The sequence below is a fragment of the Talpa europaea genome (genome assembly GCF_964194135.1).
Source record: "Talpa europaea genome assembly, chromosome: 1".
NCBI lineage: Eukaryota > Metazoa > Chordata > Mammalia > Eulipotyphla > Talpidae > Talpa > Talpa europaea.
The window spans coordinates 109,763,557-109,780,284 of record NC_140073.1 but is presented as its reverse complement, the minus strand read 5'-3'; the positions used below and the strand labels follow the sequence as shown (position 1 = coordinate 109,780,284).

Here is a 16,728-nt window from a genome sequence, read left to right as displayed (position 1 = left end):
CCTACTATAATCAACCAGAGGTCCCACAGAAAATAGCTACTAAAGAACTAAAAGAGAAAATACAAGATGAACCATAACATCTTACTGCATTAGAAAGAGAAGTATCCCCAAAATATATCAAAAGGACTCAAAAGACAGTGAAAGAGTAGCCACTTATTGAATCTACAATAATCTGAGCATCAGCATTAATCAGCTCACTGAATTAGAAAAGAATCCTTGAATTTCTGATATAAACAAATAAATATATAAAGGGAAAAAGAAAAACTCTTCTTTAAAGTAGAATGCCAAAGCCTCCCCGGTGGCGCAGCGGTTGTGCGCTGGGTTGCGAAGCTCCCCGCGACCTCCAATGCGCTGGTTCAATCCCCGGCTGCTCCCCGGCCACCGGAGGAGGGTCCCACATGGCCCGCAGACCTCTCCTGCCGCCCGCTGCTCCCCTCAGCAGTGTGCTTCGGTCCTTCTGCCTGCTCTGCTCCCAGCTCTGGCTTTGGTGAATTCTCTCACCCTCCTGCACTTCTGACTGTACCCAGTGCATGTATAAACAAACAAACAAACAAATAAATAAATAAATAAAATATGTGCCTCTTTAAAAAAAAATAAATAAAAATAAAGTAGAATGCCAACCAATAAATGTAGAAGGCCTGACACAGAAAATTACCATGTTACAATCACAGTAAAATTACTGTAAAATAAATTACAGTAATTTCTCACCAATCACAGTAAAATAAATTTACTGATAATTTCTCATTAACATCAAGCAAGAATCAATGGATTTAAAACTACTAAGTAAAAGTTTGATGCGAAAAAGGATATTTTCAGTCTCAAAAGTATCTTCCCAGATTACATATAAATTATATATACATTACAGATTACATATAAATTACAAAGGGAAAATATAAATCCTATAGCAGAGAAACCTGGCAGACTCCTCTAAACTAAGAGAATAACAATGGGACAACCTAGTATCATGAATTTTCAGATGTGATACACCAGAAGGATATATGCAACTTCTGTAATGGCACTAAAAAAATATATATTCGCTGAACTTAGTGATAAAGAAACAAACTAATACATGATGTTGGTTTATAAAATGAGTCTATATTCTATAAAAATAGCAAGGCAACATCATTAAAAAATAAAAGCTGAGGAACTGTTTCAAATTAAAGGAGATTAAAAAGATATGATTGCTAAATGCAGTATGTGATTTTAGACTGGATCAAGGACAGGGAAAAAGTTTTATAAAGAACTACTGAAATTTGGGCCTCCCTGGTGGCGCAGCGGTTGAGCGCTGGGTTGCAAAGCTGCCCGCAGCCTCTGCAGGGCCGGTTCGATCCCCGGCTACTCCCCGGCCACAGGAGGAGGGTCCCGCATGGCGCGCAGACCTCTCCTGCCGCCCGCTGCTCCCCTCAGCGGTGTACTTCGGTCCTTCTGCCTGCTCTGCTCCCTGCTCTGGCTCTGGTGAATTCTCTCACCCTCCCGCGCTTCTGACTGTACCCAGTGCATGTATAAACAAGCAAACAAATAAAATAAATAAATAAAAACATGCCTCTATTTAAAAAAAAAAAGGAAAAAAAAAAGAACTACTGAAATTCAGTTCTCAAAATTTGAAATATGAACCATATATTAGAAAATAGTACTGTATCAATGTTAAATTTCCTGAGGTTTGATAATTATACTATGATGACTGTCCTTGTTTTTAGGAAATGTATACTGAATAATTTAGGAGTGGGGATCAAGACATATTTGCAAGTGCTTTCAAATGGTTCAACTACAACAACATTGTCAATATATTTAAAAAGAGAGACTGATAAAGCAAATATAACTAAATGTTAACAACTGTTAATCTAGATAAAGAATACACAGTTTATAGTACTATTCTTGAAACAATGCAAAATGGAAATTTTAAGTAAAAAGGTAACTATTCTAATAATGTAATAAAAGTATAGGAAATTAAAGAATTGTGTTGAATATCCCAAGATATATTTTCAAAGTTGCTTTTAAAAAATAAATTTTCCTAAGTTGCTTTTTTATTTGTCACAGAATTAACAACTTGAGCTTTCTAGCTAACAGGAGCATATTCTGTTCCAGAAGTAGCAAAGTGGTAGGGAAAAAAATAGTAGTTATCAATAGGGGTTCTATGATACTGCCTGAATCTGAACTTCAGCATCCATATGTCCTTAAGCAATTAGCCAGTCCCACCAATCTATAAAGTAGCAAATGATACACCATCACTAAGACTGTTGTGATGAAAGGTATTATGTAGATTGGTGTCTCTATCAAAAAGACCATTCAATATAAATTTAAAATTAAATCAAATGAAAAACAAAAGTAAAAAAATAAACTATGATTTCTAGATCTTAAAGAAAAAATGGATTTGTTTCCATACTAAATTACTAAGCATCTCTTTCACTATAAAAATTAGTAAACATCTTACTAAGTTACTTACTCATCCCCAAAAAGCTGATGGGTATATTCAGGAAAGAAAGTTCTAATGTCATTCTCAAGATCTTCAGGAAAACGAACTGTTTAAAAGAATAAGAAATATAGATATTAGAAGATATTAAAGGTGACAGATATTTTCAATTCAAAAATTTCACTATAACTAGGATACAGCCAACATTTTTCCTACTTAAAATGTCACATTTCCATTATATGATTTACACTAATCTCATGAGACAAGTGAGCAATGAACTAGATATCACTAAGTACTTCATCATCAAAACCCTACTGATTCTATGAACTAGGAAAGTAGGTATGGCAGAGGCATCTGACAGTTTTTCTTCCATATGTTTATACAAAATGCAGAGGAAAAGAAAGCACAACATTGAAAAAGATATTTTGAAATAGGAAAAGCTACACCAGGCCTCCCTGGTTGCTCATGGAGTTAAGCATTAGAACTATGAAGCTATCTGCAGCCACTGCACCAGGAGTTCAATCCCCAGCCAGGGAGGTGACCCACATGTTATTTTTATTTACAGTTATTATGATACTGTCATTATTAGGTATTTTCCCAATATAATTTATCTTTTTTTTTATTTAAAAAAAAATTTTTTTTAATAGAGGCATGCTTTTATTTATTTATTTGTTTGTTTGTTTTGTTTATACATGCACTGGGTACAGTCAGAAGCACGGGAAGGTGGGAGAATTCACCAGAGCCAGAGCGGGGAGCAGAGCAGGCAGAAGGACCGAAGTACACTGCTGAGGGGAGCAGCGGGCGGCAGGAGAGGTCTGCGCGCCATGTGGAACCCTCCTCTGGTGGCCGGGGAGCAGCCGGGGATCGAACCGGCGCTGCAGAGGCCGCGGGCAGCTTTGCAACCCAGCGCTCAACCGCTGAGCCACCGGGGAGGCCCACCAATATAATTTATCTTATGAAGAAAAATTTTACCAAAAAAAATCCCTATGCAGGGCCTCCCCTGGTGGCGCAGGCGGTTGAGCGCAGCGCTGTGAAGCTGTCAGCAGCCTCTGCAGCGCCAGTTCGATCCCTGCCGGCCGGTGAGTGTCCCACATGGCGTGGCAGACCTCTCCTGTCATGCCTGCTGCTCCCCTCAGCAGTGCATTTTGTCAGTCGGCCTGTTCTGTTCCCAGCTCTGTCTCTGGTGAATTTTCTCACCCTCCCTCGCATCTGGCCTGTACCCCAGTTCTTGTATAAACAAACAAACAAACAAGTAAATAAACAAATAAATATCCCTATGCAATTGATGAACAGGCAAGTAACTTGTAGGTGAAAACTTTCTAATACTGTCCCCACCCAACAGGTCATTCTCAGGGTGCCAAATTATTATCTAGCAGATTTTCATTAAAAAAAAGGATTTTCAGGGGCCTCCCTGGGGGCACAGCAGGTTGATCGCGGCCCTGTGAAGCTGTCCACAGCCTCTGCAGCACAGGTTTGATACCCAGCTGGCCAGGGAGCAACCCACATGGCGCGGCTGACCTCTCTTGCCTCTCCCACTGCTCCCTTCAGCAGTGTATTTCAGTACATACACCTGTTCTGCTCCCCACTCTGTCTCTGCTGAATTCTCTCACCCTCCTTCACCTCTGGCCTGTACCCCAGTTCTTATAGAAATAAATAAATCTTAAAAAAAAGGGATTTTTCAGAAGGAAAGATATCTTTTCTCTGTAGAGATTTGCAGTAACACACCTCTCCCAAGTAATCTAATTCAGAACCACACCCTGTTGTATAGACAGCACTATGTTCCTTCTAGTTCAATGAACATCATCTGTGACATTATCATACCAAAAATGTTTATCCTAGATCTAATCCATCTTTTTTTTTAGATTTATTTATTTATGCATACAAGAGCTGGGGTGCAGGCCAGAGATGCGGGGGGTGAGAAGATTCACCAGAGACAGAGTGGGAAGAGAACAGGCAGACTGACTGAAATAAACTACTAAGGGGAGCAGTGGACAAGACAGGAGAGGTCTGCCTCGCCATGTGGGTTGTTCCCTGGCCGGCTGGGGATCAAACTCATGCTGCTAAGCCTTGGGATTGCTTCATAGTACAGTGCTTTAACCCCTTGCGCCACCAGGGAGGCCCTAATCCATCTTTCTATCTTCAGATTTACAGAAAATAGAGAGGATACAGGAACAAGTTAAATATTACCAAAAGGAAACAAATATAGAATGTAGATTTGTGGGCCTCCCCGGTGGCGCAGCGGTTGAGCGCTGGGTTGCGAAGCTGCCCGCGGCCTCTGCGGTGCCGGTTCGATCCCTGGCTGCTCCCCGGCCACCGGAGGAGGGTCCCACATGGCGCGCAGACCTCTCCTGCCGCCCGCTGCTCCCCTCAGCAGTGTACTTCGGTCCTTCTGCCTGCTCTGTTCCCCGCTCTGGCTCTGGTGAATTCTCTCACCCTCCCGCGCTTCTGACTGTACCCAGTGCATGTATAAACAAAACAAACAAACAAACAAATAAATAAATAAAAACATGCCTCTATTAAAAAAAAAAAAACAAATACATTTAGAATGTAGATTTGTGTAATAATTCTACACAATAACTTTACTCTTTCCAAATAAATCAATGTCCTAGAGGGGAAAAGTTCCATGTAGAGAAGGGACTGTTCTGGTTTAAGAGGAAAGAAATATTACAACCAAATATAATCACAATCCTTGATTTGTTCTGGCTGAAATGATTTGTTTTTTAAAGCTACTGAAGGTTTTTGAGGACAACCAGGAAAACCAGAAGACTACATGATATCAAAGAATTACCACTAAAGATTTTAGGTGTGGTAATAGCATTATGGTCATAAATGTGAATGTTCATATTAGACCTATGCTATGAGGGAAAAATGTCAGGATATTCAGAAACATACTTTCAAATAACTCAGCAAAAATACACATATATTAAAGCAAATATGGCAAAATGTCAATTGTTGAATTTAGGAATTAGATGGGTGAATACTGTTATTCTCTCAACTTTTTTATTTTTAAAGATTTATTTACTTTTGCATAGAACTGGTGTGTAGACCAGAGGTGTGGGGGGGGGGTGAGAGGATTCGTCAGAGACCAAGTGGGGAGCAGAATGGGCACATCTACTGAAATACAATGCTAAGGGGAGCAGCAGTCGAAACAGGAGAGGTCTGCTGTGCCATGTGGGTAGCTTCCTGATCTTGGAGATCAAAATCAGGCTGCTCCAGTGGGCTATCATGGTGGTAGTGCTAAGACTTAACCCCCCACTCTATCTCTGGTGAAACCTCATGCCCCCCACCCCACAACCTCTGGCCAGTCCCCCAGCTCTTGTATGCATAAATACTGTTAAAAAAAATTGATGAACATTAATTAACCCAGCCACTACATTTCTTGATCCCTCCTCTAAAAATCTTCACTTCATTGTATGTTTAGCCTCTTACTCTCGTAACATATACTTATTTATCATTACCAATAACCATACCCCCCTTAATCTGTTCAAATATTGTACAATCTTAGCACTATCTCTTCCTAGTTCACTCCCTGTAATACCTAATTCTAACAATTCTTCAAACCCTACCAGGACTTACAATGCATTAAACAGCACATTTTCACAGTCCTTCCCCTCCTTTCTATCCCCTTTCCAGTGTAGAATTCCATGACCAATAATTACCACTCCTTTGTCAACATTCTCAACTCCTTTGCTTCCATCTTCATCATATTAGTCTGCTAAAACCCCAACTCTAGTTAACTCTGACTATATGCCAACTCTTTGCCTTGCCTTTGCATTGGATGTGGTTGACCACACATTCTATTCATGAGTACTTACTTAAAAGTGTGAGCACTAATGCTATCTGACAATAGTAGCATAGTTCTCAAGTCCTCTCACCCCTTGTTTTTGACAAGATAACTATTTCCTCAAATCTTCAATAACAACTAGGAAACAGAAGCATTCAGAAGAGAACCTGTACAGACTGATACCTCTACACTTTCTAATTTTTTTGCAATCACTATCACATACTCTGTCTTCTTGTAATGGTAGAAAAATGTTCCAAACTTCTAAGACTTACATGTCCACAGATAGGTAAGATCCTTTCCCCTCTCATATTCTCAAGTATATCACTCCACAAAGATTACCCTTCCAACTCATGTATCAATTTTCCCCTTTTATGACAAACCAAAGGCAACCACATACCAAATACGCTGTTATTTCTTCCATTCTTAAGAAACTTTCAATTTAGGGGCTTCCCTGGTGGCACCAGGGGTTAAGCATCAGCATTATGAAGAAATCTGCAGCTACTTGCAGCACAAGTTCGATCCCTGGCCAGGGAGCTGACACACATGGCTCAGCAGACCTCTCCTGTCTTGCCCGCTGCTCCCCTCAGCAGTGTATTTCAGTGGATCTGCCTGTTCTGCTCCCACTTTGTCTGATGAATCCTCTTACCCACCCTCCACCGCATACTAGCCTATACCCCAGTTCTTGTATGCATAAATAAATAAATCTTTAAAAAAAAAAAAAGAAACTCTCAATTTAATATTCATCTGACAAAGCAGACTTCAATACAAGGCAACATGAAGAATTAGAGGAGACAGAGAGAAAGAAAAATCTACATTCTACATGACCACGGATAATGAGAACGTTTTATAATGATTAAAAGGCAAACACACCAAGAAGACACAAGTCTAAATCTGTGTGCACCTAATATTAGAGCTTGAAAATACAGAAAGCATAATTTGATACTAAATAAATCAACAAGTTCACAATTACACTGAAGATTTCAACAGTTTTCTCTTAACTGTCTTAAAAAGACAGAAATCAATAAAAATATAGAAGACTTGAACATTAAGCCAATTAACATTATAGACATTGTACAAAATACAGAATATAAATTATTTTCCAGTGCATTTGGGATATTCACCAAAACATGCAATATATATAAAGTACAGGTTTTAAAGCTGGGCTATATAAAACAAGTCTCAATAAATTTAAAATGACTGAAATAATCTGGTGAAATCAGTAACAGTTGCTGGTAAAGCTCCAAATATTTAGAAATTAAGCAACACTTTTCTGTATAATCAATAGGTCAAAGAAGAAATTACAAGGGAGATTAGAAAATATTTTCAATTGAATAATAAAGAATTGGTGCAATATCACAAAATCAGTAGAGGTAAATTTTAATGCTAGCATTAAAAAGGCAAAGTTTAAAATCAGTTATATAAAGATCTACCTAAAAAGGGGGGGCTTTTTAAAGAGAAAATTATTATTTATTATTTAAATAATAAATAATTATACTGTAATTATCATTTAAAGAAATGATTGCACACTTAGTCTTAAAATTTTGCACACTTAGTCTTTAAATAATAATAAAGACTAAGTGTGCAAAATTTTAAAAAGACAATAAGAAAAGCAATTATTAAAAATATTGGTAAGACTAATAAACTCAAGAGCCTCTCTGGTAGCCTGGAGGTTAAGTCTCAGGGCTTCCATTGTGATGGCCTACCACAGCTGCCTGAGTTCGATCCCAGGCCAGGGAGATAACCCACATGGCACAGCAAACCTCTCCTGTCTTGCCTGTTGCTCCCCTCAGCAGTGTATTTCAGTAGATCTGCATGATCTGCTCCCCACTCTGTCTCTGGTGAATCCTCTCCACCTCTCCATGCCCCACTCCAGACCTCTGGCCTATACCCCAATTCTTCTATGCAAAATAAATAAAATAAATAAAAATCTTTATAAAGAAAAAAAGACTGATAAACTCATTCACTAAAAAGGTAATAGAGGAGTATTATGAAGAATATTCTGTCAAGAAAGTTAGATGAACATTTTGTCAAGTCCAAATATTTGTCTAAATATTTGGGGCTTTACCAGCTACTGTTACTGATTTCACCACATTATTTCAGTCATTTTAAATTTAAAATGGGCAAATTCCTTTAAAAAAGACAAAATTACCTAAGCTAAGGAGCCAAAGTTCTGTCTATTGAGAGGGTCTACTCTCCTTAATGTTAGTGCAACAACACTGAGCTCACCCGGCATCTAGATCTTGGCTTCAAATACCTTTTTTCACATGATCCTGGAACAAGGTGTTTGAGAAAGCAATCAAAGCATGAAGTAATAAAAGAATGAGGAGGACACATAAAAAAAGACAATTGAATTGAGCTCCCACTGGCCAAGACAGGACAATTTCAGCACCAAAGTAATGGCAGTAGTAATGACAGGCTATAATCCATTAAGTACAATAGGAAAGAGTTTTATGTCCTTTGGATACATGCCATGGGTGGGACTGCTGGTCCATTTTCAGTTTAAGGTAAATTTAGATTGATTTCCAAAATGGGTGCACCAGTTTACATTCCCACCAACAGTGTAACAAGGTTTCTTCTTTCTCCATATCCTCTCTAGCACTTCTTGGGGGTGATTTTACTATGTCCCATTTTCATGGATATGAGGTATTCCACTATGATTTTGACCTGCATCTCCCTATTTAAAGTGATGATGCACATTTTCCCATGTGTTTAATGGCCTTCTAAGTATCTTCTCTGATAAGTTGTCTGTTTAGATCTGCTGCCATTTATTAATTGCGTTTATTTGTTTCTCTGTTAAACTGCATACATTTTTTAAATTCTATACATTAATCTCTTGACAGTTATATAATATATATTTTCTTCTATTCAGTAACATGTCTTTTTAAACTATTTATATTTTCTTTTGCTATGTAAAATCTTTTTAATTTGTGGTAATCCCGACTGCTTATTTTTGCTTTTATTTTTCTTGCCAAAGGGGCCAAATCTCCAAAAATATCTTTAGCACTAATGTAATAGAATATATAGACCATGTTTCCTTCTATATATTTTATTGTTGCAGACTTATATCCAAATCCTTAATACATTTGAATTAATGTTTGGCATGGATTAGTAATCCAACTTCCATTTTTTTACATGTGGCTTTCCAGTCTTTTTTTTTTTTTTAAGATTTATTTTATTTATTTATTTATTTATTTATTTATACAAGCACTGGGTACAGTCAGAAACGCGGGAGGGTGAGAGAATTCACCAGAGCCAGAGCGGGTAGCAGAGCAAGCAGAAGGACTGAAGTACACTGCTGAGGGGAGCAGCGGGCGGCAGGAGAGGTCTGCGTGCCATGTGGGACCCTCCTCCGGTGGCCGGGGAGCAGCCAGGGATAGAACTGGCACTGCAGAGGCTGCGGGCAGCTTCGCAACCCAGCGCTCAACGCTGCGCCACCTGGGAGGCCCATCCAGTCTTGACATAAGTGATTTTGTTATACACAAGTTATTATTTTTTAAAAAAAAACAACAAAAGTCTTTTTGGAACTTGACAAAGTGTTCATCTAAAAGAATAAACATTGGAGAAAATGTAGGAAAATACTGAAAAAGTAATGAGTGGGAACAAATCACACCCTATCTTAATCACAAAATGTATTATAGCTAACAGCCAGGGAGAAAAAAAAGGCCCAAAAGAACCTAAGACTACACGGTTCTTTAGTGTGATAAAAGCTAAGCTTTTTATCATTGAAAGACATCAAATTGGCAGGTGGATAATGGGCTAACTCATCTGGTAAAGCATAAAGCTGGATTGGTTTAAGTTTTTTTTAAACACAAAAAATACTAAAACAAACTATAAATTTCTTTATAATCTTAGAAAGAGGAGGACCTTTTTATAAGACATAATTAAAACTCATAAAAGAAAAACAAATTGCTCTAGATAAAAATTTTCAAGTTCAATGTAACAAAGTCACAAAAGTCAAATCTAGGAAAAAGTACTGGCAATATACGACCCAAAAAAAGGGCTAATTCTCTTACAATATAAAGGATATACTTCTCTGATAAAAATTTTTAACTTCCAAAAAACAGTCAAAACAAAATGACAAGTGTTGGCAAGGACATGGAGAAAATGGAACTTTTGTGATTGTTAGTGAAATGTAAAATGGTGCAGCCACTATGGAAAATGACATGGTGATTCTTAAAAAAAAATTAAAAATTAATTACCATATGAGCTAGCAATCCCACTTATGTGCATATATATATCCAAAAGAATTCAAAGCAGAATCTTGAATATCTATTTGCACACTCCCCCAATAGGCTCATAACAGCAACAGCCAATCCAAGTATCTATTAACCTGGAACCAATCCAAGTATCTATTAACCTGGGAATGGAGAAACAAAATATGGGGGATGCATGCAATCGAATATTATTCAGTCTTAAAAGTTAAGAAATTCTGTCACATATAAAATGGATGAATTTTGAGGATATTATGATGCGTGAAATTTCAGTCACAAAAAGACAAACACTATGATTTCACTGAATTATCTAAAGTAATCAAATTCTAGAAATAGAAAATAAAATGATGGTCACGTGGAGGAGACAGAGAGTTGTTTAGGGAGTACAGAATTTCAGTTTTACAAGTTGAAAACATTCTAAAAATCCCTTACACAATAATGTGTATATGTTCAACACTACAGAACTATACACTTAAAAATAGTAAAAATACTGTTATTTTTTTCCTACAATTAAATAAAAAGTCTATTTCAAGAACCAATTCATGTAAGGCATAAAAATGACCAAAAAGAGAAAAGAAATACTGATGAATCTCTCTAATCATTAAACAAAATGCAAAATGCACCTTTTCCCAGTCCAAGGGCAGGGTTTTGCTTTATAATGACAATATGTGATACCAACAAAGATAAAGGTAAAAATGCAATCACAAAAAATTCTGGATTAAGTATGGGTACTTTTTTGGAAGGCAATTTGGCAAAAGTTACGAAAGTAGAATATGTTCCTCTCCTTTTGACCTAGCATAAATGTTCTCAAACAGGGGCATTACTCACCCCTGCAGGGGAGATTTGGCTGTCAGGAGACAGTTTGGTTTTAGGAGAATGTTACTGACATTTAGGAGTACAGACCAGGGATGCTGCTAAACATCCTACATTGCTTAGGACAGCACCCTACAACAAAGAATTATCTAATCCAAAAATGTCAATAGTGTTGAAGTTGAGAAACTGATCTACTATTTCAATTTCTAGATACACAGTCTATTGAACAAGTTGGTAAAAGATACACACAGGATATTTATCAGAGAACTATTTTTAACACCAAAAGGAGAAGCAACCTAAAAATCCCCAATAGAGAACACTTAATAAGTTATGATACAGTCATACTGCTATGAAAGAATTTCAATTTAAGATGGAAATGGAGACTATAAAATGGAAAATCTCACACATGTGCCCTCAAGAAAATAGGAAAAGAACTGAGAGACTGATCTCCCATAAATCAATGATTTACAGACAACTTTTCCCAAAGGCATAAATAGATGATGCAGGTTGGGTTGGTCTCATAACATGAGCTAGACGGGGCTAGTTTTGTTTGCTCCGGGAATTTTCAGGGCTGGTCTCCGTTGGTTTCATACTGAATTCTTCCCTATTTACATTGCCTGACCATAAATACAGCCTATCCCACAGTTTACCTAGAGCCTAATACTTTGAATGTCCTGAATGCAATTTCTCTTATATTCCCAAATAAACTCATTTTTGACAATTTTGAATGTGCCTCAGTTATCTCTTTATTTAACACTTTATTACATAAGTTAAAAGAATAAAGTAGGTCTATATGGAGTTAGAGGGAATGATAGTTAATACATTAAGGTAAATAACAAAATAGTCTCAAAACAGGACCCTTGTTTTAGGAAAATCAATACACGCATAAGATAAAAATCTAGCTCAGTATAACCTTTGTAGTGAGAGTTCAGGGGACCATTACCTTCTTTGTCACCTTCTCTGTATTTCTAATATACTTGTTTTAAGTGCATTGTTTTAAAAAATAATAGTAGCTGGGCCTCTCTGGTGGCGCAAGGGGTTAAGTCACACGCTATGAAGCTATGGGTAGCCCCAGAGAGCTAAACCTACATGATGCAGCCAACCACTCCTGTCTCACCCTCTGCTCCCCTCAGCAGCGTATTTCAGTCAATCTGCCTGTTCTGTTTCCCACTCTGTCTCTGGTGAATCCTCTCACCCCCTGCACCTCTGGCCTGTACCCCAGTTCTTATATGAATACATAAATAAATAAATCTTTAAAAAAATAGTAACATTTAGTAAGATTGCCTATAATGTCACTGTGTAAGCACTTTATTAGCATCTAATCTCACATTTAATTTTTACAATCACCAAGAAATATTATTAATTACATTTAAAGATGAGGAAGCTGGGCCTCCCTGGTGGCGCAAGGGGTTAAGCACTGCACTATGACGCAATCTGCAGCCTCTGCAGCACAAGTTCGATCCTGGGCTGGCCAGGGAACAATCCACATGGCGAAGCAGACCTCTCCTGTCTCGCCTGCTGCTACCCTCAGCAGTGTATTTCAGTCAATCGGTCTGTTCTGTTCCCCACTCTTTCTCTCACCCCCCGTATCTCTGGCCTGTACCCCAGCTCTTGTATGCATAAATAAAAAAACCTTTGAAAAATAAAATAAAGATGAGGAAGCTGAAGCAAGAAACATGATGGGATCAGGATTCATGAGCATGTAATTATTATTTAAACTGTTTTATTGAAGCATACTTTACAAACCATAATATGCACTAGTTTTAACTGTGTAAGTCAATGATTTTTAGTAAATTTAGAATTATGCAACCACTGCCGCAATCTAATTTTAAAACATTGCCATCATCCCTCAAGAAATCTCATGCCCATGTACAACCACACTCAGCCCCAGGCAACCAGTAATCCATTTTTTAGCTCCATGTAATTGTGTTTTCTAAACATTTTCATTGTGTATAAATGAACTCATACAACATGTGGAGGGTTTCATCTGGTTTGTTTCACTTAGGATGTTTTTGAATTTCATCTGTCTCATAATAAATGTCAGCTCTCCATTCCTTTTCATTATCAAATAATATTTCATCATGTATGTATATACATATACATGCATGTACACATACACACAACTGGTACATGTACCAGCTGACAGAATGCAGTTGTCTTCATTTGGGGCTATTGTGAAAAATGTTATGAACATTCATGTACAAGTTTTTGTATCAATATGCATTTTTATTTTCTAGGTGTAGACTCATTGGGTCATACAGTAAATTTAGACTCAGCAACATTTGTTGTTTATTATTTTTATAAGCAAAAAAGGGAAGGCAGAGGCTATAACCTTTGCCACAGTGTACTTCTTATAGGTAAACTCTGCCACCTCTCAAACACGTATCCACTCAATGACATAAATCAAGAGTAAAAGTCATGTTTTAGGGCCTCCCCGGTGGCGCAGCGGTTGAGCGCTGGATTGCAAAGCTGCCCCCAGCCTCTGCAGCGCCGGTTCAATCCCCGGCTGCTCCCTGGCCACCTGAGGAGGGTCCCACATGGTGCACAGACCTCTCCTGCCGCCCGCTGCTCCCCTCAGCAGTGTACTTCCGTCTTTCTGCCTGCTCTGCTCCCCGCTCTGGCTCTGTGAATTCTCTCACCCTCCCACGCTTCTGACTGTACCCAGTACTTGTATAAATAAATAAAAAAATTAAAAAAAAAAAGTCATGTTTTATAAGTACAGAACACCATACATTTACATAAACTACTCTTACATATGATTCTATTTTAAATTTATAAAGATTATACATACACAAACAGTACATATATACTATCACTTAGAAATGGCATACATACCTAATTTTAGTTCAATTGCTGTGTTAGTGTTACATTTGTACTCTGCCAATTTCTTCTCCACTGCACTCTTGTATTCAACCAAAAATTTCTCCATAGCACCAAATCCTAAGAGAAAAGGCTTTTTAAAGATCTGCTGGAAGTGGTTGAAATAGTCAAACTTACAGTAGGGTTCTTATTCAAAATGAATTAAAATAAGATTCAAAACAATCCAACAGATCACAAGTACAGTTCACTTTTCATATACTCCACATAAATGTACTGAGTAAATGCCTCATTACAAACCACAAAAGTCATCACTTTTGAGAGACTTAGAATTAGGCCTGCTTTACATAAATGAGTAAACCGAAAACTAACCTCACAGATTGACTTTTCCAAATATTTAATACTAATATAAAATTACCTGATAGGATGTATAGCTAAGTAGCCTTTTCAAAAGAAAAATAAAAAGGATGCCACTGTTCCACTAAGAAACAAATTGAAAATATTCTTTCATAATTACAACAGCATTTTATTTCTACCACTGGAAAAATTCTACATATAAAATATTAAAAAACCATCCGCTGATAATGCATATTTTATCTCAGGACAAATAACAAGAACTGTTAACTATGGTCACCTCTAAGCTAAGAGAGAAGGAATGGGTACTAGGGACAGGAGTGGGGACAGAAAATTTTTCCGTATTAAAATTATTTTTTACCTTGTGAGTGTAAAGTCAAAATATGGGCGAGGGGAATGACCAAATGGTTTTACTGTATGTGGCTACCATACATAATTACCAATGGAATTAGTCATATATCAAGAGAAACTTCCAAGTAAAGATGACAGTGAAACTCCTGACAACATGAGCACAAATATTAGTAAAAATTCAGGGGGGAGGGGATCATGAGCAGAAACAAAAGGGGTATTGGGATACCATAAATTTAATAAGTGCTTAAAGCACAGGGGAATGGGAAACACAAGTTGTATAGATTAATGGTCTGGAGTCACAATTCTCAGATTCAAATACAGGTGTCACCATTTATTTACCAGACTTGTGAAATGGAGCTACTATTGATTCTCTGACCACAGCATACAAAATTGAGACAAAAGAATCTATCTCAAGAAACTTATGTATAATACAAGCAATCAAATTTAACTTGTGAAATTATACTTTAGTTTAATCCCCACAATGCTATAAATAGGTATCATCTGTCCAACTTCATATTCAAAATCAAAAGTCTAGAAAGAGGTTTAGTTGTTTAAAGGCATCCAACAACCAAGTGGTGAAGCTAAGATTCATTTTAGGTGTAAATTCTTATTATATGTACATTTTACAAAATATGTGTTTTCTCCCACCCCCGCCCTTTTACGGTACCAGAGTATTCCCAAGATCCTACAGTTATAGAGCTTGTCTATGCAGTACATCCATAAAAATGTAATCAGACTACTCTGAAGACACTGGCAAAAGATAAAGTAGAAACCATCCATCAGTTTAAAAGATACGCAACTGGGGGGGGGGGGTGGATATACCCAAAGCGTCTTCATACACATTCAAAAGAATAGCAATGACAAATTTAGTATTGTAAAATGAAGAGAACTCAGTAAAGAAAAGGGCAGAATAGAATGAACACAAGAGAATTATATTATAGTAGACATACTCTGAAAGTTTAGATGAAGAAAGGATGCGAGAATCGATTTTTTCAAGGGAAATCTAAACAGAGCCAAGGAATGTTCAAGAGTGAGAGAGTAAGGAGAAGATTACGAAGTCAGTGAGAGTAAGTGGCAGTCCCAGCGCAGGGCCAGCCTGCAAGGCGCTAGCTCCGAGGTGCCTGTAGCGGAAGGTGGAGGGAAACCTGGAGGAGGAGGATCCGAGCATTACAATCAGCTGGCGGGAAGTAGACAGAAGCAGTGTAGCTGAGGCAGTGTCGGGCAAGATGAAGGCGACGAGAAGCAAGCTTCCTGGCACCTGGCACCTTACAAGACCAAACTGCGACGCTTCCCCCAGCCTCTCCGGCCCTCGCCAAGGGCCGAATCCCTCGCAAAAGGCGCAGAACCCCCGGCAGTTGGGGGCGGGGGCGCGAACCACGGCGGACAAGGAGCTGGATTCGGAGTTCGGGGCTCCCAGGCTGGAGCAGGCCTTCCAGAACCCAGGCTACGGCCGGAAAGTTCCAGGCGGGCACTGTCACCACCGTCTCGACGTTCTTTCCCCGACCTGCCCGCCCCCTCCCCTCGGTAAACTTTTCCCGGGAACTTACCCGCCATTTCCGAGCTGCGAGCACCAGCGGCTGAGGAAGGACGAATCAACCCGCGCGCTCCCTGGCCGGAAGTGAGCGCACTGACTGACGCATTTCCCCCGCCCACCCCTGGGCTGCGGTTGGCCAATGAGAGGAGGAGCTCGAGGCGCGGGGCGGCGGAAGCGCCTCAAGAGGTGGGGCCAGCGCGGCCGGGTAGGCTCGGGCTGTGGTCTGGGCTCCGCCGGTGCCGTCGGCGGCTTTGTAGGCCCGAGCGGGAGCGGGAGGCCGCCAATGCGGTTTTGTGTACCGCGACGCGCGGTGGCCGGGAGAGTGTCTTTGGAATTGATTTGAACGTTATAGATCTTGTATGCTGGTTCCTCTCCTGACCCTCAGCCGTGTCTTGGAAACTGGTGGAAAAACTTTCCCCTTAGCCTTGAGAGTAGATCTAAACTCCTGGTTTTA

The 16,728-nt window shown here is 38.9% G+C and overlaps 1 protein-coding gene across 1 annotated transcript in view; it reads right to left on the bottom strand.

Moving 5' to 3' along the window:
- Positions 1–16,380, bottom strand: part of HAT1 (histone acetyltransferase 1) — a gene marked incomplete at both ends in the record, with an annotated part of 50,949 nt that extends 34,569 nt beyond the window's left edge. The window contains 4 exon segments of the mRNA XM_084239710.1: positions 2,444–2,519; positions 14,054–14,158; positions 16,288–16,338; positions 16,341–16,380. Of these exon segments, the coding sequence (XP_084095836.1) occupies positions 2,444–2,519; positions 14,054–14,158; positions 16,288–16,338; positions 16,341–16,380 (272 nt within the window).
- Between the last annotated feature and the right edge of the window lie 348 nt (positions 16,381–16,728).